Source organism: Pseudophryne corroboree, chromosome 5 (genome assembly GCF_028390025.1).
Source record: "Pseudophryne corroboree isolate aPseCor3 chromosome 5, aPseCor3.hap2, whole genome shotgun sequence".
NCBI classification, from domain to species: domain Eukaryota; kingdom Metazoa; phylum Chordata; class Amphibia; order Anura; family Myobatrachidae; genus Pseudophryne; species Pseudophryne corroboree.
Genome location: NC_086448.1, coordinates 786,032,507 through 786,056,977, shown reverse-complemented (window position 1 = coordinate 786,056,977; position 24,471 = coordinate 786,032,507). Strand labels below are relative to the sequence as shown.

Below are 24,471 nucleotides of genomic sequence, written 5' to 3'. Positions count from 1 at the left end.
GACTTGACCACCTTCCTTGGAAGTTTTCCCCTTGGGTTACCGCGCCCCAATCTCTGAGACTTACATCCGTGGTTAGAAAGATCCAGTTCCGAATCCTGAACCTGCAGCCCTCGAGAAGGTGAGGTATTTGCAGCCACCATAGGAGTGAAATTCTGGCTTTCAGCGACAGACGTATCCTCTGGTGCATGTGTAGGTGGGATCCCAACCACTTGTCCAGAAGATCCAGTTGGAAGGACCGTGCATGAAATCTTCCGTACTGTAGAGCCTCGTAGGGGGCAACCATCTTTCCCAGAAGACGAATGCATTGATGAACAGATACCCGGGTAGGCTTCAAGACATCCCGGACCACTGTTTTTATCACCAGCGCTTTCTCCAGTGGCAGAAATACCCTCTGCACTTCCATGTCGAGGATCATCCCTAGGAAAGACAATCTCCTTGTCGGCTCCAAATGCAACTTTGGAAAATTCAGGATCCATCCATGATCCTGGAGCAGTCGAGTTGCGAGAACAATGGACTGCAACTTCTCCTCCCTGGAGAATGCTTTTATCAGCAGATATGGAATTATGGGGGTAATTCTGAGTTGATCGCAGCAGCAAGTTTGTTAGCAATTGGGCAAAACCATCTGCACTGCAGGGGGGGGCAGATATAACATTTGCAGAGAGAGTTAGATTTGGGAGGGTTATTTTGTTTCTGTGCAGGGTAAATACTGGCTGCTTTATTTTTACACTGCAATTTAGATTTCAGTTTGAATACACCCCACCAAAATCTAACTCTCTCTGCACGTTATATCTGCCCCTTCTGCAGTACACATAGTTTTGCCCAACTGCTAACAAATTTGCTGCTGCGATCAACTCAGAATTAGGCCCTATGTTCACTCCCTGCTTGCGGAGTAGAAGCATCATCTCTGTCATTACTTTGGTGAACACCCTCGGTGCCGTGGATAGGCCGAATGGCAGTGCCTGGAACGGATAGTGACAGTCCAACAGCGCAAACCTGAGATAAGCCTGGTATGGGGGCCAAATAGGAATGTGAAGGTACGCATCCTTGATATGTAAGGATAACAGGAATTCCCCCTCCTCCAGACCTGAGGTCACCGCTCTCAGCGATTCCATCTTGAACTTGAATTCCCTCAAATATGGTTAACGATTTGAGGTTCAATATTCGTCTGACCGAACCGTCCCAGTTCGGCACCACAAAAAGGTTTGAGTAGTAACCCTTGTTTTCCAGATGAGGTGGAACTGGAACAAGGACATTTGCCATTTCCAATTTTTGAATGGCTTCTTGTAAGATAGCCCTGTCAGCAAAGCTGGTAAGCCTGATATGAAAAATCTGTGAGGTGGGAGCTCTTGAAACTCCAGTCTGTACTCCTGAGATACAATATCTTGTACCCAGGGGTCCAGCCTTGAGGACGCCCAAACCTGAATGAAATTTCTTAGACATGCTCCCACCTGCCCGACCTCCAGGCTGGGAGGTCCACCGTCATGCTGAGGATTTTGAGGAAACAGAACCTGGCTTCTGTTCCTGGGAACCTGCTGGTGTTGGTTTTCTGGATTTTCCCTGACCACCTCTGAAGAAGGTGGAAGAGGACTTGGACTTCTTAACCTTTGCGGTCTGAAAGGACTGTATTGTAGACGCAGAGAAGGATTTTTTCGGCGTCGGAGTGGCTAAGGGAAGAAAGGTTGACTTACCCGTGGTTGCCGTTGAGATCCACGCATCCAAAGCTTCCCCACATAGAGCCTGACATGTGAATGGTATGTTCTCCACACTCTTCATGGATTCCGCATCCGCAGACCATTGGCGCAGCCAGAGTCCCCTGCGTGCCGAGACAGCCATGGGAGACGTCCGTGCATTTAGATTACCAAGGTCCTTCATGGCCTCCACCATGAAACCCGCAGAATCCTGTATGTGACGTAAAAACATTTCAATGTCACTTCTATCCATAGTATCTAAATCCTCTAGTAACATGCCTGACCACTTTACTATGGCTTTAGAAATCCATGCACAAGCAATAGTGGGCCTAAGCGCCACGCCTGAAGCAGTGTATATGGATTTTAGCATAGTCTCAATCTTGCGGTCTGCCGGTTCTTTCAAAGCGGTAGACCCAGGGACAGGTAAAACCACCTTTTAGACAATCTAGAAACAGAAGTGTCTACTATAGGAGGATTTTCCCACTTTTTCCTATCCTCTTCAGGGAAAGGAAAAGCAACTAGAACTCTCTGAGATCTGGAATTTTTCCTCCAGGTTTTCCCAGGATTTTTCAAATAATGCGTTTAATTCCTTAGATGCAGGGAAGGTAAGGGAGACTTTCTTATTGTCCATAAAGTAAGCTTCCTCGACTTGTTCACGTACCTTGTCAGTAATGTGTAAAACGTCCCGAATGGCCTCAATCATTAGCTGCACCCCTTTAGCAAGGGATGCCTCCCCCCGCAGTATATCCCAGTCACCTGTATCAGTGGGTATCCGTGTCGACTTGCATTACCTGGGCAAGAGCACACTTTTTTGGGCATATACTAGGAGAGTTTGTTGAGGTAGTCGGTGTAGAACACGACAAAACCTCTACAGAGTTTTTTTTTAAATCCGTGTTTCGGTCTCATAATGAGCTATCCTGGTAGACATCTGGGATATCATACCCTTAATAGAAGCCAACCACTGGGGTTCAGATTCAGAGGGCTGAGACAGAATATTGTATTCCTGAGTACAGGGAATAGACTCTTCTGGAAAAGATACATACTCTGCAGCACAAGATACAGAGTCCCTAGACATGGTAATGTGAGATATATAACATACACAAACACACAGGAAAATGTCAGACAGTTTCCCCCAAGTACCTTCAGAGAGACAGAGTTAAGGAGCCAGCACACACAGCGCCCCAGTAGACAGTTATAATAATAAATGCCTGGCGCTGACTGCGTAACCTAAACAGACTACACAGTAATGTGAATAAACACTCCCCCCCCCCCCCCCCTCCTTCTATAACCCCCTGGTACCGCACAGGATAGCTGGAGTTATGTGGAGGGTCAGTGCTCCCTGTCAGTGTCTCTGTAGTGTGATCTGCAGGGAGAAAACGGCGCTGGTGAGTGCTGGATCTGTACTGAGAAGCTCCGCCCCCTAAAATGGCGCATCTTCCCTCAATTATACAGATTATACTGGCCTGAGGTAATGGCGCTAGCAGTAGTACAGATGTCCCTGATAGCAATAGTGACCAGTGTAAGGGTGTTTGCGCTGTCCCAGGGCGCTCCTCACACTGTACCTCTGAGTACTCCGGAGCGCACCATTAGCGCTGCGCTCCCACCCTGATGCTGCCATTCTCACCATCTCCCCGCTTGTCGGGGCGCCAGCAGTGCTGCGGGAGCGAGCGGTCGCTTTGGGGGCTTGTGATCGGCACCCTCAGGAGCTCAGTGTCCTGTCAGCGGAGATAGGGGCCATTAACCTCAGAGGGTTGGATCCGACTTTCCCCCTAAGTCCCACGAAGCAGGGAGGCCTCCCTGTACCTAACTCTTTAAAAAAAAAAAAAACACTAAAAACTCCTAGGAGCTCTCCTAGCTGTGACCAGCTCCACCGGGCACATTTTCTAAACTGGGTCTGGTAGGAGGGGCATAGAGGGAGGAGCCAGCCTACACTATTAAACTCTTAAAGTCATCTATACCCCATGGTACTAATGTGGGCCCCACCATCCTCTAGGAAGTAAGAGAAAAATATATACACACACATACGCAAAGACATTAAACTTCTGAATAAAACTAACTGAACAACCAAGAAGATTTACATTTGATCAGACAGTTTACACAACGGCCGAGTGTTTTACACTTCATCAATTGCCATTTTACAAAACACAAGACAGAAAAGTATTTTTACTTTGTACAGGGTAAATTTAATAATATAACCATAGATTTACAGTGTTATTTAATAAAAGAAAAAAAAAAAAAAAGTGGCTCGTGTTTGATTTTACCAAGATATCCTGTTAATGTAGCACAATAGAAAGTAAATATATATTTTACATATACTCTTTTTTTGGAGGTGGACATTTCGCAAAGATCTGTAATAAAATTACAAAATTAGACAAAATTTCACATATACTTATAGTACGTTTTGTTTACAAACGTTTAAAAATCTTAATGATGCATACTTTTTTTTTTTTATGTGTGCGGATGCATTTTGTCGCAATTCGGAATAGTTAATAGCCAGTTGAAACTATTTAATAAATAAACAAGAGTCCAGATTTGATCAAAGTCTTACTTTAGAATAATAATTTAAAAGGGATAAAAAAAAATAATAATAAAAAAAAAAGTTTGGTCCTTGGAAAATTTGGGAAAGTGCCGTTTGCTGAAATAAGTGGTTCTTGGGTGAAATCTTTTATGGTTGCAGTTTGATAATTTCTTGCTAAACTTGTCCCTAAGATCTATTCAAGGCATTCTAGGAATGTAGAAGAAATGCAGAACACGCGTCACGGGAGACAGAGTGACCGGCCACAGACTCTAGCGTCACGCTGCTAACACATAGCCTATACAGTAGCAGAAACACGAACACCAAGAGGGACGGGAGACATGCTCAGTCAGGCCTGCTCACTCGGCACGTGTACATGGTGAGCCGAGACACGGGCTCGACCGTTCCACTCAGAAAGTATTCCGTCTTGAAATATTAAGTTCTTTGAGGGTAGAGGGACCCCGGCATCTGTGGGGCCAGGCTGTGCCAACGCACTTGCGGTGCCAGTCTCCGACATATGTTCCGTTGCAAAGCTGCTTTCCTAAAAAGGGTATAGAAAAAGGTCAACAGAAAAGAAATGCAGTCATGAGAACCGCCCTTAAAATATTTTGTGTTACACTGGGGTTACGATCACAGTCAGGGGTTGCGGAGAAGTGAAATATATATATATGTGTTGGTCCATGTAACACGAGATTATATGCGGCCCGTTCAAAACACTCAGGCAATTAATGGCGCTTTTTACATTTCATACATCCGAACATTAAAAGAGGGGCTCAATAAGATGTGCAAGGCGAACACATTGCTAACAGGGCTGTAAATGGTCTGATCTTTTGAGATCAACGCAGAAAGTCACGCCAGGATTACGACAGACATCAAATTATAACGTTAATGTCACTGCCACCATAAATACATATTCCACCTACAGATGCGTCCTCCTACATCCAGCCTCAGACACTAAACAGCTGCGGATGCTACATTGTAGCACTTTGTGTACAGATTCAGGGGTTTATCTATGAAGCAGTGAAAGTGTAGAGAAGTGAAGCCAGTGGAGAAGTTGTCCAGTCAATCAGTTGCTCCGTATAATTTTATAGAATGCATTTTATAAAGGATACCTCAACACTGATTGGTTGCCACGGGCAACTTCTCCACTGGCTCACTTCTCCACACTTTTCAGTGATTCATGAATAGACCCCTCAGAAACTCTGTCACACAGAGACATACAAGTGTCATAGATCACATTAATCAGCACAGTCTCCTCGTGCGTCCTAAGCGCATCATGTTGCGACTAAGACATTTTCGTAAAAAATACGCCCAGCGCTAGAATGTTCTCACGTGTACTGGCGTGCAAGCAGGGGTTGTTTGGCGCGACTGCAGCCAAGATGAATGCGGACATACCTGTATATCCCTGCTCTTTTAAGGCCAATGGCACCCGACATGCTACCAATAACATTATTAATACAGTAGCTAGGAAAAAAGATTGTCGTCAAAATTAATAGAACTAAAAAAAAAGGATTCACAAACGTTACCTGGAATGACTGAACGAAGCTGAGGACCTGCAGGGAAAGCTTCCGGCTGGAGTGCAGCAGATCCTTGAGGCTGTAAGGACAGGTAGGTAGTTGCAGGGTGAGAGCAGATATATAACGGGAGATGAACCTTTGCAGATGTCAGAGATAAGAGCGTCTTCTGAGTCACCCGCTGGTGTGACCACTTGAGCGTCTGTTGCGGAATCGTGCCTGCGTCTTTATGCTAATGCTAGTAACATCCCTGGAAGTACTGGGAGACCCAACCTGCGCCGTTGCAACCACCGGAACTTGCACCAGCCCTATACTATATGCAGCATTCCCGTCAGAGTAATGCAGTGATGGGGAACTTTTGGCACTCCAGCTGTTATTTAACTATACATCCCAGCATGCCCTGCTACAGTTTTAGCATGGCCAAATGGCACAACTGTAGCAGGGCATGCTGGGATGTGTAGTCCAACAACAACTGGAATGCCAAAGGTTCCCCATCACTGGAGTAGGGCCTCCAATGTGAGTGATTAAGTGTCTCAGTTTGCAACCGTCCCCCAGGAACGCGCAATACAGTTTAGGGTGAGTGCTGCTCACTGGGCCCCACAGCTGCAGACACCTTGAGGAAGCATGCGCCGTGCAACTCATTGGAGATTTACACACATACAATATCCACGCAAATAATGGAAATTGACATGAAGGGCACTAAGAGTGACTCAGAACCATCCAGAGTCTCAGACAGCCCTTTGCACAGTGCAGACTACAGACTATACCTGCGCCAGAGGCAAACACAAATGCAATCGACTGCATGAAAACGCTGGTGCAGGTTTATAAAAGTGGAGAGGTTACCCATAGCAACCAACCAGATTCTAGCTATCATCTTCTAGAAGGTGCTAAATGATAAGTAGAATCTGATTGGTTGCTATGGACATCTCCAATTCTATAAACCTGCACTTTAGTAAATATACGCCTAGGTGTGCTAAATCGCATGGTGATCCAGGTGGTGGGGCAAATTGAAGGGCATCAGGATGATAGGTCAATAAGTTGAAAGGGTCAAAAGGTCGACAGGTACAACAGGTTGTCATGACAATGGCCAACACAAGATTTTGGGGGGTTTTACATGTTTTTCCAACTTTAGCTTTTGATTTTCCAAGTGGACTGCCGCTAGGAACAGTAACCTGTGGTGAGCGCAGCCAGCCCGCGAGGGTATACGTTTCCACTGATTGTGCTCACATATGATGATACATACAAAATGCTACCAAAAAACTTGCGTCAACCACCGTCAAGTCAACCATACCCACTTTCTACCTTTTACCTGTTGCCCTTTTGTCCCTGCACGGCCTACCTAGACCATGGGTCTGCAACCTGCGGCTCTCCAGCTGCTGCGAAACTACACATCCCAGCATGCCCTGCCTCAGCTTTAGTATGCCTTAAAAGCAATACTGTGGCATGACATGCTGGTATGTGTAGTTCCACAGCAGCCGGAGAGCCGCAGCTTGCAGACCCATGACACTGTAGATCTTCTATAAGGTCTGGAGTCAAAGACAGTGGTGTTTATTGTGCAGTAATTCCTTGCATGACTTCATCAGTGTAGATATGGGGGAGTCTCTACTACTGACTTTTCAGTGCTAGATTAGATGTACTTTTTATTCTCTTTAAACTATATGAGGTTGATGCTTACAAAACTCATGCTCAAGTTTCCATAAGCTGAGGTTAGGAGTAGGCTGCGGGTGGGTTAAGGGTAGTTAGGGCTAGGACACCAAGTGGTTGGGGGAAGTGATCGTTATTCTGTTGGTATTCTGTTGGGATCCAGACTGCTGCGATTTCATACCCAACCCATAGATATTAGTGGTAAATGATAGGAAATAGAAATTATGCACTGCGGACAGTTACCTCTCCTTCCCACACAGTCCGTGGGCAGCAATTTTCCTGCAGACAGTCTGGTTGAGTTCGGAGCTGAACAGCGGGATTCCATAGCAAAGCTCCAGCGGGACCCAGTCACTCTCTACAGCCGGCACTGTAACACACACACGATGTATCAGAGCCTGCTGAAACATGGTCATCTATCCTACTTCCTCCATGCAGGCTTAACCTACTGGGGTCTACAGTTGTAGGATGTAAAAGGTCTGATTATATTTAACTGGGGAATCTTAAGTACGATTTATGGGTAACCTTAGTCCAACCCACGGAAATCTCCATCTGCAGCAGAAGAAAGGGGTTGTGTGTGGACAATCTGCAAAGAAATGGTCTCAATGAGCAGTTACTGCTGCAACTACAATCACTCATTACTCAATGGGGGAGATTAAATTGTGGCGCGCGACGGCAGCCAGTAGATGGTGCCCAACGGAGTAATTCAATTGTTGCTCTATTCAGGTGCGATGGCTGCTGGCGCCAGCATTTCAGCTTGCACCCTCGGGATGGGGGGAGGGGCAAGCAGATATGCACAAAAAATAACCTGTTTGGTCACCCAAATGGCACTTTTCGCGATTGCTGCTGCTTTACACGGCTAAGCTCAACCTCTATGGGTGCGGTCAGAGCGACTGGTGCTGGGAAATAACCGAGAAGCATTTTAACCGCTCTCTCTTTATTTTTTATTTTTAATCATGCATCATAGCTAAGCATAGATGTACCTAACTGCAAAACAAAATAGCGTTCCCCTTGCAATACACGTCTCAAAGTCTACCCATGTCGGCAGTTTCATGCAGGATTTTGCCACGTTCTGATACTTACCGTCACTGGGCTTCTGTCCTGATTCTACAACGGGTTCCTCCACCACAAGCTCAAAGGACTCCGTGCTGCCATTCACATCAGAGTCGAACACTAGACAGGACTCCTCTATATGGGGTAACAATGAGGATACATTGAAAAGCAGAAGGAAATGAGTAAGCCATTGCAGATCTGCACATCTCTATCACGGTGTAGGCGGCTGCTACTTCAAGCGGGAGACTATACCTTTCCCCTCAGACGTGTCGCTCAGTCTTCTGTGGCTCACAACATGGTGCCTGGTGGGGTTCAGCATTGTGACGTACCCACAGAAGTGATCCAGATCTGTCCTCTCTCTCAACACTCTTAAGGCTTTGTGGACACCCATGTTGATGGTGGAGAACTCTGAAATGAACAAATGAAAAAACAGCCACAGCTGTAACCTCTAACAATTCTGCTCTTAGGGTCTGTTCTGCAAATGTAATACCTATGCTACCTGTAACCGGGATACCTAAGATTTGCCGGCAGTCATGATCCGGACAGCGGGATCCCATTCGCCAAAATGCCAGCAGCGGGGCGAGCTTTAGAAAGCCCCTTGCGGGAGATTAGCCTGTGTCGCCGGTATTCCGGCGGCAGCATTTCACCGCCTGTTGGGATTTCAGCGTCGGGATTGTGACCGCCGGGATCACGACTGGCAGTATTTTAACTAACCACTTCCCCTGTAACCAACAGGGTCTATTATGTGAATATAACCCCTATCCTATCTGTATATACCAATTGCTGTATACTGTATATATTCCAGCAGCTGGACGTATGCAGTCTTTGGTTGTCCGGTTAAAATAAAACCGGTTTCCTAATAGGACGTTATCACCATACACCTCAAGAAGGTGACAATAAATTACAACTGCCAATGTGCCCTTTAGATGCAGAAATCCGATCACACTTAAGGTGTGTACACACGGTGAGATAAATCTGTAAAGGTGTGTACACACGGTGAGATAAATCTGTAAGGTGTGTACACACGGTGAGATAAATCTGTAAAGGTGTGTACACACGGTGAGATAAATCTGTAAAGGTGTGTACGCACGGTGAGATAAATCTGTAACGGTGTGTACGCACGGTGAGATAAATCTGTAAAGGTGTGTACACACGGTGAGACAAATCTGTAAAAGGTGTGTACACGGTGAGACAAATCTGTAAAGGTGTGTACACACGGTGAGATAAATCTGTAAAGGTGTGTACGCACGGTGAGACAAATGTGTAAAAGGTGTGTACACGGTGAGACAAATCTGTAAAGGTGTGTACACACGGTGAGATAAATCTGTAAAGGTGTGTACACACGGTGAGATAAATCTGTAAAGGTGTGTACACGGTGAGACAAATCTATAAAGGTGTGTAAACACGGTGAGACAAATCTGTAAAGGTGTGTAAACACGGTGAGATAAATCTGTAAAGGTGTGTACACACGGTGAGATAAATCTGTAAAGGTGTGTACACGGTGAGACAAATCTATAAAGGTGTGTAAACACGGTGAGACAAATCTGTAAAGGTGTGTAAACACGGTGAGACACATCTGTAAAGGTGTGTAAACACGGTGAGATAAATCTGTAAAGGTGTGTACACACGGTGAGACAAATCTATAAAGGTGTGTAAACACGGTGAGACAAATCTGTAAAGGTGTGTAAACACGGTGAGACAAATCTGTAACGGTGTGTAAACACGGTGAGACAAATCTGTAACGGTGTGTAAACACGGTGAGACAAATCTGTAACGGTGTGTACACACGGCGAGATAAATCTGTAAAGGTGTGTACACACGGTGAGACAAATCTGTAAAGGTGTGTACACACGGTGAGATAAATCTGTAAAGGTGTGTACACACGGTGAGATAAATCTGTAAGATTTGACTATATAGTCAAAATCTTATGAAAAGTTAGGGCATATCTCATGGTGCTAGGCAGCTTGCAATCCTATCTGTATATACCAATTGCTGTATACTGTATATATTCCAGTAGCTGGACATATGCAGTCTTTGGCTGTCTGGTTAAAATAAAACCGGTTTCCTAATAGGACGTTATCACCATACACCTCAAGAAGGTGACAATAAATTACAACTGCCAATGTGCCCTTTAGATGCAGAAATCCGATCACACTTAAGGTGTGTACACACGGTGAGATAAATCTGTAAAGGTGTGTACACACGGTGAGATAAATCTGTAAAGGTGTGTACACACGGTGAGACAAATCTGTAACGGTGTGTACACACGGTGAGATAAATCTGTAAAGGTGTGCACACACGGTGAGATAAATCTGTAAAAGGTGTGTACACACGGTGAGACAAATCTGTAACTGTGTGTACACACGGTGAGACAAATCTGTAAAGGTGTGTACACACGGCGAGATAAATCTGTAAAGGTGTGTACACACGGTGAGATAAATCTGTAAAGGTGTGTACACACGGTGAGACAAATCTGTAAAGGTGTGTACACACGGTGAGATAAATCTGTAAAGGTGTGTACACACGGCGAGATAAATCTGTAAAGGTGTGTACACACGGTGAGACAAATCTGTAAAGATGTGTACACACGGTGAGATAAATCTGTAAAGGTGTGTACACACGGTGAGATAAATCTGTAAAGGTGTGTACACACGGTGAGATAAATCTGTAAAGGTGTGTACACACGGTGAGATAAATCTGTAAAGGTGTGTACACACGGTGAGATAAATCTGTAACGGTGTGTACACACGGTGAGACAAATCTGTAAAGGTGTGTACACACGGCGAGATAAATCTGTAATGGTGTGTACACACGGTGAGACAAATCTGTAAAGGTGTGTACACACGGCGAGATAAATCTGTAAGATTTGACTATATAGTCAAAATATTATGAAAAGTTAGTGCATATCTCATGGTGCTAGGCAGCTTGCAATCCCGATTCGATCCCGTTGTGCGCTCCCGTGGGGTCGATATCGTAAAGGCTAGATAGACTGTGCAGGCAAGTCATCCTTGACTATCTAGTGTACAATCTAGTACAAAGTATAGTCACAATTGGCACTTAGTCAAAATCGTACATGGACAAAACCAAAACTGCGCTATCTGGGCTCTGGGGGAGTTCAAGGGAAACCGCATAGTCAGAATCGGGCACAGCAAGCATCTCTCCGTGTGTATGCACCTTAAGCCCTTTAGACGCACTTATCTGAGAATTACACGTGCGAGGTCTTGTTACCTCACTTATCGAACCATCCCTGGTATTTGCTCAGACGCTACTACGCAGCAATTTAAGCACTTTGAAGCATATATCTGTTCTTTTCTTATACAGTAACATAGACCAGTGAGACAACATAAAGGGCAAAGGGGATCCAATCAGAATCCCGGAGCATGGGATGCAGGCATTCAGAATCCCAACCCTGGGATACCAACATTGATCGCAACGCCGGCATCCCAAACGTAAGTATGTTGGGGCTGCTCAGGGTGAGGCCGTGGAGGGGTGGCTGCGGGGATGGAGGGTCAGGTTTAGGCTGCAGAGCTGGGAGGGTTAGGTTTAGGCTATAGGAAAGAGGGGGTTAGGTTCAGGCACCACCTTGGGAGGCTAGAATTAGGCTGCGGGGAGGTAGGAGGTGAGGATTAGCATATTTACCTAGTAGGTGTCCGGATCCTGTGCGTCGGGATGCTGCTGTCGGTATTCTGACTGCCGGCATCCCAAACGTCGGGCTCCCCATTCCATCCTGGGCAAAGAACACACGTGGAAATCTTAATCTTTGGTATATTTAGAATTTAAGATTCTGACTAAATTACCTCCGTGTAGTTCTGCTTCATCAAACGGGAATGGGACATGTGCAGTCTCTCCCATACCATGCATGCCATGACCCTGTACAGACAGAATGGGGAGAAATGAGCTCCACCTTGTGGCTGTAAAGTGAATGACCATCACAAATGAATGCAAAGTTCTATTGGCAACTAACAAACCACCACTGGATGTGCTTTCATAAAACATTACTGAGGATGGTATAAGTATTTATAGATCACAGAACGGACGTTACTGCATCTACATAACACACAGATTTCTCATGTTGTAAGGCCTAGGTACACACACAATTTACTTATCATCTGAGCAATTTAATGCGATCCATTAAGAAATTACTTGTAACAAATCTACTGTAGTCGAACTAAGGAAAGTGGATTGCTGTTGTAGTTATGCTATGTAGGCTTGGTTTTTATTAATGAATACAGAGCTGGCCAGAATCCACAATCGGTTCCCTTGATTAATGGAGCGATGGTTGCAAAGGACAATGCGGAAGAAGCTATTCAGAAAGTAAATTGTGTGAATAATATAAGGAAATAAACTTTACTGTAGTATAATGTACAACAATATTGGAAACAATAAATAGGATAAAGATATCATCAGGCGCTCTAGAAAATATTTCTTTACAGTAAAATAACCAAGAAAAGATAAACAAGAAAAAGAAAAAAAAAAAAAAAAAAAAAAAAAAAAAAAAATCGACAGATATACATTCCTTGCAGTGGAGTATTCAATCCTCAAAATTGCAGACCTCCTCCTCATTAAAAGAGGATTTTGGTACTTACCGATAAATCCATTTCTCTGAATCCTCTAGGGGACACTGGAGCGTTCCTTAGACATTAGGGTGTGAAGCTTGCAACCGGAGGTGTGGCACAATCTAAAATTAGCATTGTCTGCACAGCCGGCTCCTCCCCCTTCACATCCCTCCTCCCTCAGTTTGGAAAATTTGACTGAGAGAATAGGACATGATACTAGAGCACCTGGCGAGGAACCGAACCGTACAACATAGCAAACAGCATCCAAGAAACTCTTAACCGAAAAACCAACGCTGTTTGTACGAACTGTTTAAACAAGAACTTTTAACACAGCAGGCCGACAGCACCGAGGCGGGCGTCCAGTGTCTCCTAGAGGATTCAGAGAAATGGATTTAATCGGTAAGTACCAAAATCCTCTTTTCTCTTTCATCCACTAGGGAACACTGGAGCGTTCCTTAGACATTAGGGGACGTCCCAAAGTTATCCCCCCAGGGAGGGAGTGCTGTCGGTGGTCTGCAAAACTAAACGTCCGAACTTAGAGTCACCGGACGCAAAGGTAACAAACTTGTAAAATTTTGCGGACATGTGGGCTGAAGACCACGTCGCCGCCCTGCAAAGATGAGCAGTGGAAGCACCTCTGGCAGCCGCTCATGAGGCACCCACTGATCGGGTGGTATGAGCACCCGTCTGAACCGGAACCTGTTTGCCACAGGAAATATAAGCTTGCCGAATGGCAAGTCGAATCCATCTGGACAAAGACTGCTTAGATGCTGGCCAACCCTTCTTAGGCCCATCATAAAGAAAAAACAAATGGTCCGACTTTCTGAAGGACGACGTAACTTGAACGTATACCCGTAAAGCTCGGACAACATCCAAGGACACGTCCCCATCTGCGCGACCCTGGAAAGATGGAACCACAAATGGCTGGTTTACGTGAAACCCCGAAACAACTCCAGGCAAGAAATCAGCTCTTGTACGGAGTTCAGCCCTATCCTCATGAAAAGTTAAAAAGGGGCTCATACACGATAAGGCTCCCAACTCAGAAACCCGCCTGGCCGAAGCCAAGGCAAGCAATAACGTGACCGTCCAAGAGAGATATCACAGGTCCCATGGTGCAATAGAAGGACGAAAAGGGGGCTGCATTCTCAGAACCCCCTGTAAAAAGGTTTGAACCTCTGGCAAGGACGCTTACCGCTGTTGAAATAGGATAGAGAGAGCCAAAATTTGAACCTTCAGAGAACCCAGCCTCAGTTCTAAAACTAGACCGGCCTGCAGGAAGAGTAGAAGTCTGGATAAATGGAAGTTTGTCGAATTCCACCCACGTTCTTGACACCAGTCCATGTACCTCTTCCAAATCCTGTAGTAGTGCATGGCTGTGACCGGCTTCCTAGCGGCAATCATCGTAGGAATGGCCGTTCGTGATATTCCTCTGTTCCTTAAGATCCGGGTTTCAATAAACGCAGCCTGTTCAAGTCTGGGTGGTGGAACGGTCCCTGAGACAGCAGGTCCTCTCTCTGAGATAACCGCCAAGGATCTTCCGCGAGTAACCTTCGCAGGTCTGAATACCAACTCCTGCGGGGCCAATCTGGTGCGATTAGAATTGCCCACACTCGCTCTTGTTTTAACCTTATCAGAACCCTGGGTATGAGGGGGAAGGGTGGAAAAATGTAAACTCTCCTGTAACACCAAGGAAGTGTTAATGCGTCCACTCCTTCTGCTGCTGGATCTCTTGTCCTGGACACATATCTGGGCAGCTGATGGTTTTGAAGAGACGCCATGAGGTCCACTTGAGGTAGGCCCCATATCCTCATCACCATGTCGAAAATCTGTGGATGTAGGCACCACTCTCCCAGATGCCTGTCCTGGCGACTGAGATAATCTGCTTCCCAGTTCTCCACACCTGGAATGAACACAGCCGAGAGGATGATGTTTCACCTATCTGCCCACAACAAGATCTTTGTGGCTTCCTTTAACGCCATCCTGCTCTTTGGTCCTCCCTGATGGTTTATGTAAGCCGCTGTCGTGACATTGTCCATTTGTATCTCTAAGTGTTGACCCATGACTAGGTCTTCGGCTAAGAGAAGCGCATTGTAAACAGCTCTCAGTTCTAGAATGTTTATGGGTAGTCTGCTCTCCTGTAACGTCCATCTGCCCTGAAACTGATGTTCCTCTAGGACGGCACCCCAACCTGGCGTCCGTTGTCAGGATCCTTCAATCCCAAATGCCGAATCTCTTGCCTGCTGCGAGATTTTTGTGCAACGACCACCAAATCAAAGAGGTTCGTATGCGCGATAGAAGTGGGATTCTTCGATGTAGAAGCCAGTGTGAACCTGCTCCCTGACCAATGAGGGTCATCTGGAATGGTCGGGAATGAAGTCTGCCGCACTGGAGAGCTTCGAACGACGCCACCATCTTCCTGAGAAGTTGCCCACAGAGGTATAGAGAAACAGTCTGTGTCCGTAGTACCTGAGCCACTAACCTCTGTAGGTCCTGGTTCTTGTGCTCTGGTAGGAAGACTCTCAATTTTACCGTGTCCAAGATGAGACCGAGGAACTGAATCCGTTGAGTCGGTATGAGATTGGATTTCTGAAAGTTCACAATCCACCCATGTCGAATGAGAAATTGTCGAGATGTCCGAGCATCCTTTATCCGCTGTTCCTGAGAGGAGGCCTTGATCAATAGATCGTCTAGATAAGGTATTATCGTGACCCCCAACAGTCTCAATCATGCAACCATTATCGCCATGATCTTCGTAAAGATCCTCGGGGCTGACGATAGACCGAATGGTAGGGCTCTGAACTGGTAGTGATCCTTCACCAGTGCAAACCTTAAGTAAGCTTGGTGAGGAGACCAAATCGGGATATGGAGGTATGCATCCTTTATGTCCATGGATACCATGAACTCGTCTCGTTCCAAACCTGCAATGACCGACCGAATTGATTCCATCTTGAATTTGTAGACCCATAGAAATCGGTTTAAAGCTGTTAAATTGAGTATCGGTCTGACCGTTCCGTCCGGCTTTGGTACGACAAAAAGATTGGAATAGAACCCCGTTCCTCATTGAGAGGTGGGAACTGGAGTAATGACTTCTGACTGTAGCAATTTGTGGATCGCTATCAGTAGGGCTTTTGCTTTCTGAGGGCACCGAGGCAATCCCGTTAGATTTCGTTGAATCCCGTTATTTGGCAAAGTCTCGGCCCAGGTGTCCTGAAACCTTTCAAAACCTGCGCCTATCATAGGACGCCCAAGGTGAGCTCGTCTTAGAGACCTGTTTCTGGACTGTGTACTGAGAACGGTCTCTGTTTTCACGCGCCTGAACGCGAAAACCTTCTCTAGCACGAAAGGACCCAAATACTGGACCATAGTAATTTCTGCCTATTTGCGTAGCTTTATGAAACGTGGTACGCAGAAAAGAGGATATTTTTCTCTGTTTGTGAAATCCACTTGTCCAATTATAGACCAATTAAAACGTGGTCTCCCAAGGAGGGGACTTGTGGTCTCCCAAGGAGGGGACTCCTGCCTGTTCTGCCCCGACCATTTTTCCAAAGCACGGACCTCATAGGTCTGTGTGATGTCCTTGCAGCTATAAAGATTTTCCGGTCTCTGAGCCACAGAACCCTTATTTCTGATATGGCCGACGTAGAGAAGTATGATGCAATTCTGGTAGCATCCCTTTGCGGTCTGGCAATTGTAAGTAGTCGACTCACCGATATGCTCCGCTAGTCTAACTATTTTCTCCTGCTGTATCTTTCTCTACAGCCTGAACAATACGACCAGACCATGCTATAATAGCCTTGGTGACCCAGGCACTAACAATAGTAGGTCTGTGTGTCGTAGCAGCTACAAAAAAATAGATTCTTGTCTACCTTGCGATCGGACGCCTCCTTTAAAATAGTTAAGTTTGGTATCGGTAAGATTGTCCTTCTACTTGACAGTCTAGCCAGAGAGGCAACCACCATCTGCGGAACCTCCCACCTATACATGTAGTGGGTAATCCACCTCGAACTTCTTTGGAATTTTTGGAAGCATTTATCTGGCTGCTTCCAAGCTTATCCCTTTGAACATGGAGGGACTGAAGAATTGGAAAATCTGCTCCTCGTGGTTCTTGACTGAAATAAATCAAAACCTTCCAGTTTCTTAACTTCTTCCTCATTGAGGTTAAGGACCTTTTACATCTAATCCCTTAACCTCAGAGTCCTCCTCTTACGGACTGGTGTTCAGTATCGCCTCTACTGCCTCACCTTCTTCATCATCAATTACAAGACCCCCTTCCTCTTCATGTAGGGTTGGGAGTGGTCTCTTTGCTGCCCAACACAGTCTTTTCTGCATGTGCGGGCGGAGTCATTCTACTGAAAAATGAGTCCATAATTTTGGTAAACCCTGCTGCCCATTCTAAATGTGCTTGCGGTATTCCTCCAACTTGATGCCGACTGACCACTACTCCCAGGTTGAGCGTCCATTTCTAAACATAAATCACTCACCTCCTTGCCATTATTGCTTCTTTGTGGTCTTGGTTTGCTTTTGACCTGTTTAACATATACTTCATCAACAGTCAGCAGTGCTTTCACCCTATTTAAGTAGGAAGAGAAAGACCACAGGGATATAGCGAGCAAGTGACACTGGTTAAGACACACAGCTGGAACTAAGCCTACATTATAGGAGAAAGAAAGAAAAATGTATATATATATATATTTTTTTTATTTTATTTTTTTTAAAGCCAGCCTGGCGTCTGCAATCCGCATAGCACCAACTGTTAGAACAGCTTGGCTTGACTGGATTATACTTCTGTTGCTCCTCTTCCTCAGGATCTTTTTCAGTAGAATCCTTTGGAGGGAAAAGAAAACCACATAATTCTTTATACAAAGATTTAGCAGCAGCAGCAAAGCCTTTCTGTAGCCACACCAGCCATATGTAAACTAATCTCAGGATGTACTGAATTTAATACAATGTTTCAATCTGCTTGACAGTGATTGGTAGCTGAAGAATCTCCTCAGAGATTTTCTAACTACAGGTTGGCGCCTATTTCTAAAATTCAAAATGGCCACACTGAAAAATTTAAGACACATCACTAAAAGTACTGTCTGTGCTCAGCCTGCAATAGAGCCCTCCATGTAGCTGCCCCCTCATAGTGCTCACTCTCCTTACAGGCAGTGTCTGTACGGACTGTCTCTGTCTAACAGTGTCTATTTATAAATGCTGCCTATCAATCAACTCACTGTGCTGCTTAGGAGAGATGCCGACCCTTTCAATCAGGGTCCTTGTCTCTCCACTTCATGGAAACCTTTGCCCCCATTTTTAACAGGTTAGCTCGGCTCCAGCTGCTCTTCTCTAATAAGGATATTCTTTTTCTCGGCTCAGCCGTCTACTCACTGTTAGAAGAGAATCTTCAGATAGAGATACCGAACCCTTTCACTGGGATCTTAGTCTCTATTCAGTTGGAATCCTTGTCTCCACTACTGAACTTTGTCCCCCTTTTATTAGGGGGACGCAGCCTTTTCATCTGGTAAAGCCTGCACCCCCTTTCTTTAGGTGGGATCGGGCATTTACCATCTTTTCTTTTGAAACCTGCACCCTCCCTTTAGTTAGGAGGGATTGGGTCAGTATAAAAGGGGAAAAAAAAAAAAAAAGGAAAAAAAAAGAAAAATCTTCAAGGAGCAGGAGCTCCCTTCTGTGCTTGTACCTCCTAGGCACAATTTTCCAAACTGAGGGAGGAGGGATGTGAAGGGGGAGGAGCTGGCTGTGCAGACAATGCTAATTTTAGATTGTGCCACACCTCCGGTTGCAAGCTTCACACCCTAATGTCTAAGGAGCGCTCCAGTGTCCAATAGTGGATGAAAGAGAAATAGGGCAATATAGAACAGCATATATGCAAAACAGAGGAGAAAAGCACATGTGCAGTACAGTCAATTTAATATCATACACACACATTAAAAGCACATAACATAAAATAATACGAATTCCTTTTGGCATCAGCCACATAGGACCTGTAGAACAATTACCTGAGGGTCTGAGAACCGGTAGTAAACAGTTCTCAAGAGAGCTCTTACAGTCTCCAAGTGTCTGCCCGGGTCTGGAAACTGGGGTTCCCCTGGTCCTTGATAGCACAGATCGTCTGCTTTTTGATGTCAGATAACAGTAGCCAACGCGTTTCGACTCCTATTTCCTGAAGTCTTTCTCAAGGCTCCTTAATGAGGAGGAGGTCTGCAATTTGAGGATTGAATACTCCACTGCAAGGAATGTATATCTGTCGATTTTTTTCTTGTTTATCTTTTATTGGTTATTTTTCTGCAAAGAAATATTTTCTAGGGCGCCTGATATCTTTATCCTATTTCTTGTTTCCAATATTTATGTACTAGTGTTTTGGAGAGACACTTTTTGGGATTTAGTGATCATAAGGCAGCCCTTTTAACATAGTTTGCGCCATACGTGGGACTACAGGGAACTTTTTATAATGTACAACAGCCTGCCCCTGTAATGTCCGGCTATAAAGAACCCCTGCTCATTTGTTTTGTCAATGGCACGTTCGTGATCGTATCCTCCCAATAGTTTTACAAACCCGCTGTTGCCAAGACACTATAATAACAGAAGAACTGACACTATATGACATACCTGAATGAGAACCGCAGAGTGCGTTAATGCATCATTCAGCATCACCAGAACATTGGATGTAGGAACCACGCCTGGATCATGCCCCCACGACGTAATAAACAACCGGTCATAGGCCTAGAAGACACAGCTGTTCAGTTGGACCACCTGAGCAGAAAGCGGGAAGGACTAGAAGGCATATGGGGATAAATGTAAATGATGGGGAACTAAATCGCTCTCCAGCATATAGAGTAAGAGGCGACATCTAGGTGTGAAAAGACGGGCCAGGCTGGATATACGTGTAACAAACCCATCTTCCTACAAGGCATAATAGACGTTGCAGTCCAGCACTAAGCCAGGACCATCAGAACAGACGCCCATCAGTCGGGAACCTGGCTTCATGTCGCGGTTATAAACTCTGCTCACCAGGAAGATGTCTGGCAACTTCCGGAGCCTGGTTCCTTTTGATAGCAAGAGGGATGGTGGCCCGTGGCCGGAAATATGGTAGATGTAGAGTTTAAACCATATCGAGCTCACTTCTGGGATGGCCGGACCAATGTGCTGCAAAACAAAGAAATCATTTATTTTTAAAAACGTAGAATAGGTTTTATTAAGCAAAAAGCAACTATTGACCATTATCAGCGGCCGATTTTTGGGACCGGTTCCAGCAGAGAGAAGACACAAAGAGACGACGGTCGGGCCAGCAGAGTGACAGTACATTACCTGCGGCGTGCAGCTGCTGATCGGCCGGATCTCATTGGTGAGAGGAGCCATGGAGACCAGGAGTGAGTAGTTCTTGTTCAATACGCGGCTGCACGTGGCTGGGTCCAAGCCAAGAAGGCTCTCGCATCGCAGGAGATCCAGCGGCAAACCTGCTCACACAACACAGGCTCTTCTCACTGGGACGTAATGGCAGCAAAGCCAAACAAGTGTTCAGGTCACAAGACCTAGCATAGTATTATGGAGTGTACATAAATCTATAGGGTAAAAAGGAGGGAGAGGCCGTGCTAGAGAGTCAACAATAATATGCAATAATAAAAATATATAAATTGCCGGTGGATCAAATTAAATCATATTTATGTTACACACGTTAAACAGCAAAATGCTCATTTCTATAGTATGAATAAAAAGGCAGTAATGAATACAAGTACCAATATAAAAAGTAGCAATAGTGACTAGGTCTGTAATATAAATTGCAACTGAATAGAAACATGTAGCTTTTTCTCTCAAATTAATTTGTAATCCAGAAACAGTAGCTGGAGACCAATGAAAGTTAAACTTTTGTATTGCGGTATTAATTAGCTGCTACGAACCGTATAACCGCTGTAAATGTGAAATTAGAGTCAGATGTGGACTAAATGAAGTTCACTGAAAAATCTTTCTATAGAAATGAGCATTTTACTGTTTAACATGTGTAACAAATATGATTTAATTTGATCCACCGGCAATTTATATATTTTTATTATTGCATATTATTATTGACTCTCTAGCGCGGCCTCTCCCTCCTTTTACCCTATAGATTTATATCAACTGAAACTTGTGCAGATAGGTCTCTGGGGTCTGTTGCAATTGAGTCAATATCATTAGTATTATTTATACACTATTATCCATTCGCGCCATTAGGTATTTGTATTGTGTCTACAAATCTATGTAGTGACCATGGAGATACGTATACCTGCCCATCAGGTCACATGTAATGCTTTTATCCCCCAAAGCAAAAATATAAACATGGTTATTTTATTATATTTTTGTATAATTTTTGTTTTTATTATTACAATCACAACTGTAGATTCATATATAACTTATTACTTCCAATCATTCCTTCAGTGAGGATGAGGTCAGGATGACGGCGGTCAAGAACCAGCACTAGAACTCCGCCGAGGGATGTAAAACCGACACAGGAGTCCCAACCGATGACATCCTTAATGTAAGTATGCCGGGGAATCCTAGCTTTGGCCCACAGGAGGGGGGAGGGTTAGCGTTAGGCTGCGGGGAAGGGAGGGTTAGCGTTAGGCTGCGGGGAAGGGAGGGTTAGCGTTAGGCTGCGGGGAAGGGAGGGTTAGCGTTAGGCTGCGGGGAAGGGAGGGTTAGCGTTAGGCTGCGGGGAAGGGAGGGTTAGCGTTAGGCTGCGGGGAAGGGAGGGTTAGCGTTAGGCTGCGGGGAAGGGAGGGTTAGCGTTAGGCTGCGGGGAAGGGAGGGTTAGCGTTAGGCTGCGGGGAAGGGAGGGTTAGCGTTAGGCTGCGGGGAAGGGAGGGTTAGCGTTAGGCTGCGGGGAAGGGAGGGTTAGCGTTAGGCTGCGGGGAAGGGAGGGTTAGCGTTAGGCTGCGGGGAAGGGAGGGTTAGCGTTAGGCTGCGGGGAAGGGAGGGTTAGCGTTAGGCTGCGGGGAAGGGAGGGTTAGCGTTAGGCTGCGGGGAAGGGAGGGTTAGCGTTAGGCTGCGGGGAAGGGAGGGTTAGCGTTAGGCTGCGGGGAAGGGAGGGTTAGCGTTAGGCTGCGGGGAAGGGAGGGTTAGCGTTAGGCTGCGGGGAAGGGAGGGTTAGCGTTAGGCTGCGGGGAAGGGAGGGTTAGCGTTAGGCTGCGGGGAAGGGAGGGTTAGCGTTAGGCTGCGGGGAAGGGAGGGTTAGCGTTAGGCTGCGGGGAAGGGAGGGTTAGCGTTAGGCTGCGGGGAAGGGAGGGTTAGCGTTAGGCTGCGGGGAAGGGAGGGTTAGCGTTAGGCTGCGGGGAAGGGAGGGTTAGCGTTAGGCTGCGGGGAAGGGAGGGTTAGCGTTAGGCTGCGGGGAAGGGAGGGTTAGCGTTAGGCTGCGGGGAAGGGAGGGTTAGCGTTAGGCTGCGGGGAAGGGAGGGTTAGCGTTAGGCTGCGGGGAAGGGAGGGTTAGCGTTAGGCTGCGGGGAAGGGAGGGTTAGCGTTAGGCTGCGGGGAAGGGAGGGTTAGCGTTAGGCTGCGGGGAAGGGAGGGTTAGCGTTAGGCTGCGGGGAAGGGAGGGTTAGCGTTAGGCTGCGGGGAAGGGAGGGTTAGCGTTAGGCTGCGGGGAAGGGAGGGTTAGCGTTAGGCTGCGGGGAAGGGAGGGTTAGCGTTAGGCTGCGGGGAAGGGAGGGTTAGCGTTAGGCTGCGGGGAAGGGAGGGTTAGCGTTAGGCTGCGGGGAAGGGAGGGTTAGCGTTAGGCTGCGGGGAAGGGAGGGTTAGCGTTAGGCTGCGGGGAAGGGAGGGTTAGCGTTAGGCTGCGGGGAAGGGAGGGTTAGCGTTAGGCTGCGGGGAAGGGAGGGTTAGCGTTAGGCTGCGGGGAAGGGAGGGTTAGCGTTAGGCTGCGGGGAAGGGAGGGTTAGCGTTAGGCTGCGGGGAAGGGAGGGTTAGCGTTAGGCTGCGGGGAAGGGAGGGTTAGCGTTAGGCTGCGGGGAAGGGAGGGTTAGCGTTAGGCTGCGGGGAAGGGAGGGTTAGCGTTAGGCTGCGGGGAAGGGAGGGTTAGCGTTAGGCTGCGGGGAAGGGAGGGTTAGCGTTAGGCTGCGGGGAAGGGAGGGTTAGCGTTAGGCTGCGGGGAAGGGAGGGTTAGCGTTAGGCTGCGGGGAAGGGAGGGTTAGCGTTAGGCTGCGGGGAAGGGAGGGTTAGCGTTAGGCTGCGGGGAAGGGAGGGTTAGCGTTAGGCTGCGGGGAAGGGAGGGTTAGCGTTAGGCTGCGGGGAAGGGAGGGTTAGCGTTAGGCTGCGGGGAAGGGAGGGTTAGCGTTAGGCTGCGGGGAAGGGAGGGTTAGCGTTAGGCTGCGGGGAAGGGAGGGTTAGCGTTAGGCTGCGGGGAAGGGAGGGTTAGCGTTAGGCTGCGGGGAAGGGAGGGTTAGCGTTAGGCTGCGGGGAAGGGAGGGTTAGCGTTAGGCTGCGGGGAAGGGAGGGTTAGCGTTAGGCTGCGGGGAAGGGAGGGTTAGCGTTAGGCTGCGGGGAAGGGAGGGTTAGCGTTAGGCTGCGGGGAAGGGAGGGTTAGCGTTAGGCTGCGGGGAAGGGAGGGTTAGCGTTAGGCTGCGGGGAAGGGAGGGTTAGCGTTAGGCTGCGGGGAAGGGAGGGTTAGCGTTAGGCTGCGGGGAAGGGAGGGTTAGCGTTAGGCTGCGGGGAAGGGAGGGTTAGCGTTAGGCTGCGGGGAAGGGAGGGTTAGCGTTAGGCTGCGGGGAAGGGAGGGTTAGCGTTAGGCTGCGGGGAAGGGAGGGTTAGCGTTAGGCTGCGGGGAAGGGAGGGTTAGCGTTAGGCTGCGGGGAAGGGAGGGTTAGAGTTAGGCTGCGGGGAAGGGAGGGTTAGCGTTAGGCTGCGGGGAAGGGAGGGTTAGCGTTAGGCTGCGGGGAAGGGAGGGTTAGAGTTAGGCTGCGGGGAAGGGAGGGTTAGAGTTAGGCTGCGGGGAAGGGAGGGTTAGAGTTAGGCTGCGGGGAAGGGAGGGTCAGAGTTAGGCTGCGGGGAAGGGAGGGTCAGAGTTAGGCTGCGGGGAAGGGAGGGTCAGAGTTAGGTTCCGGGTAAGGGGCGGTTAAGATTAGGCACCCCTAGGGAGGGTTAGGGTGAGGGGGGGGTCAGGGTTATGCACCCCCGGGGAGGTTAGGATTAGGCTGCGGGGAAGGGTCAATTAGGTTTAGGTGGCTGTGGAGGAGCGGGGGGTTAGGGTCAGGCAGCGGGCAGGGACGGTTAGAGTTAGGGGGATAAGGGAAATACTTCCATGGATTCTGTGGAATGGGATGCCGGTGTCACTCGTATGACCAATGGCTTCCCATCCTCCGGCATTTAGTATGTATTCCTTTCACTGTTAATATGCACCATCCCATCTGCGATGGAATAAATCACCTCCCTGTTCATACGTGTAATGTAGAGATGCTCCCTATTGCTGATCTTGTCCAAATAGATTTTTCTGAAAGAACTGCGGAGCCCCCACAAAAGGTGAAACACCCCCCCCCCCC

The 24,471-nt window shown here is 47.1% G+C and overlaps 1 protein-coding gene across 1 annotated transcript in view; it reads right to left on the bottom strand.

Moving 5' to 3' along the window:
* Positions 1–3,846: 3,846 nt before the first annotated feature.
* FAM91A1 (family with sequence similarity 91 member A1) overlaps positions 3,847–24,471 on the bottom strand; it is an 82,702-nt gene continuing 62,077 nt past the window's right edge. Inside the window, exons 16-24 of the mRNA XM_063924399.1 lie at positions 20,276–20,424; positions 19,979–20,113; positions 19,577–19,690; positions 12,209–12,281; positions 8,664–8,819; positions 8,442–8,546; positions 7,605–7,728; positions 5,730–5,799; positions 3,847–4,744 (exon numbers count right to left, since the gene is read on the bottom strand). Of these exons, the coding sequence (XP_063780469.1) occupies positions 4,553–4,744; positions 5,730–5,799; positions 7,605–7,728; positions 8,442–8,546; positions 8,664–8,819; positions 12,209–12,281; positions 19,577–19,690; positions 19,979–20,113; positions 20,276–20,424 (1,118 nt within the window). The 3' untranslated portion in view covers positions 3,847–4,552. The remainder of the gene's footprint in view (positions 4,745–5,729; positions 5,800–7,604; positions 7,729–8,441; positions 8,547–8,663; positions 8,820–12,208; positions 12,282–19,576; positions 19,691–19,978; positions 20,114–20,275; positions 20,425–24,471) is intronic.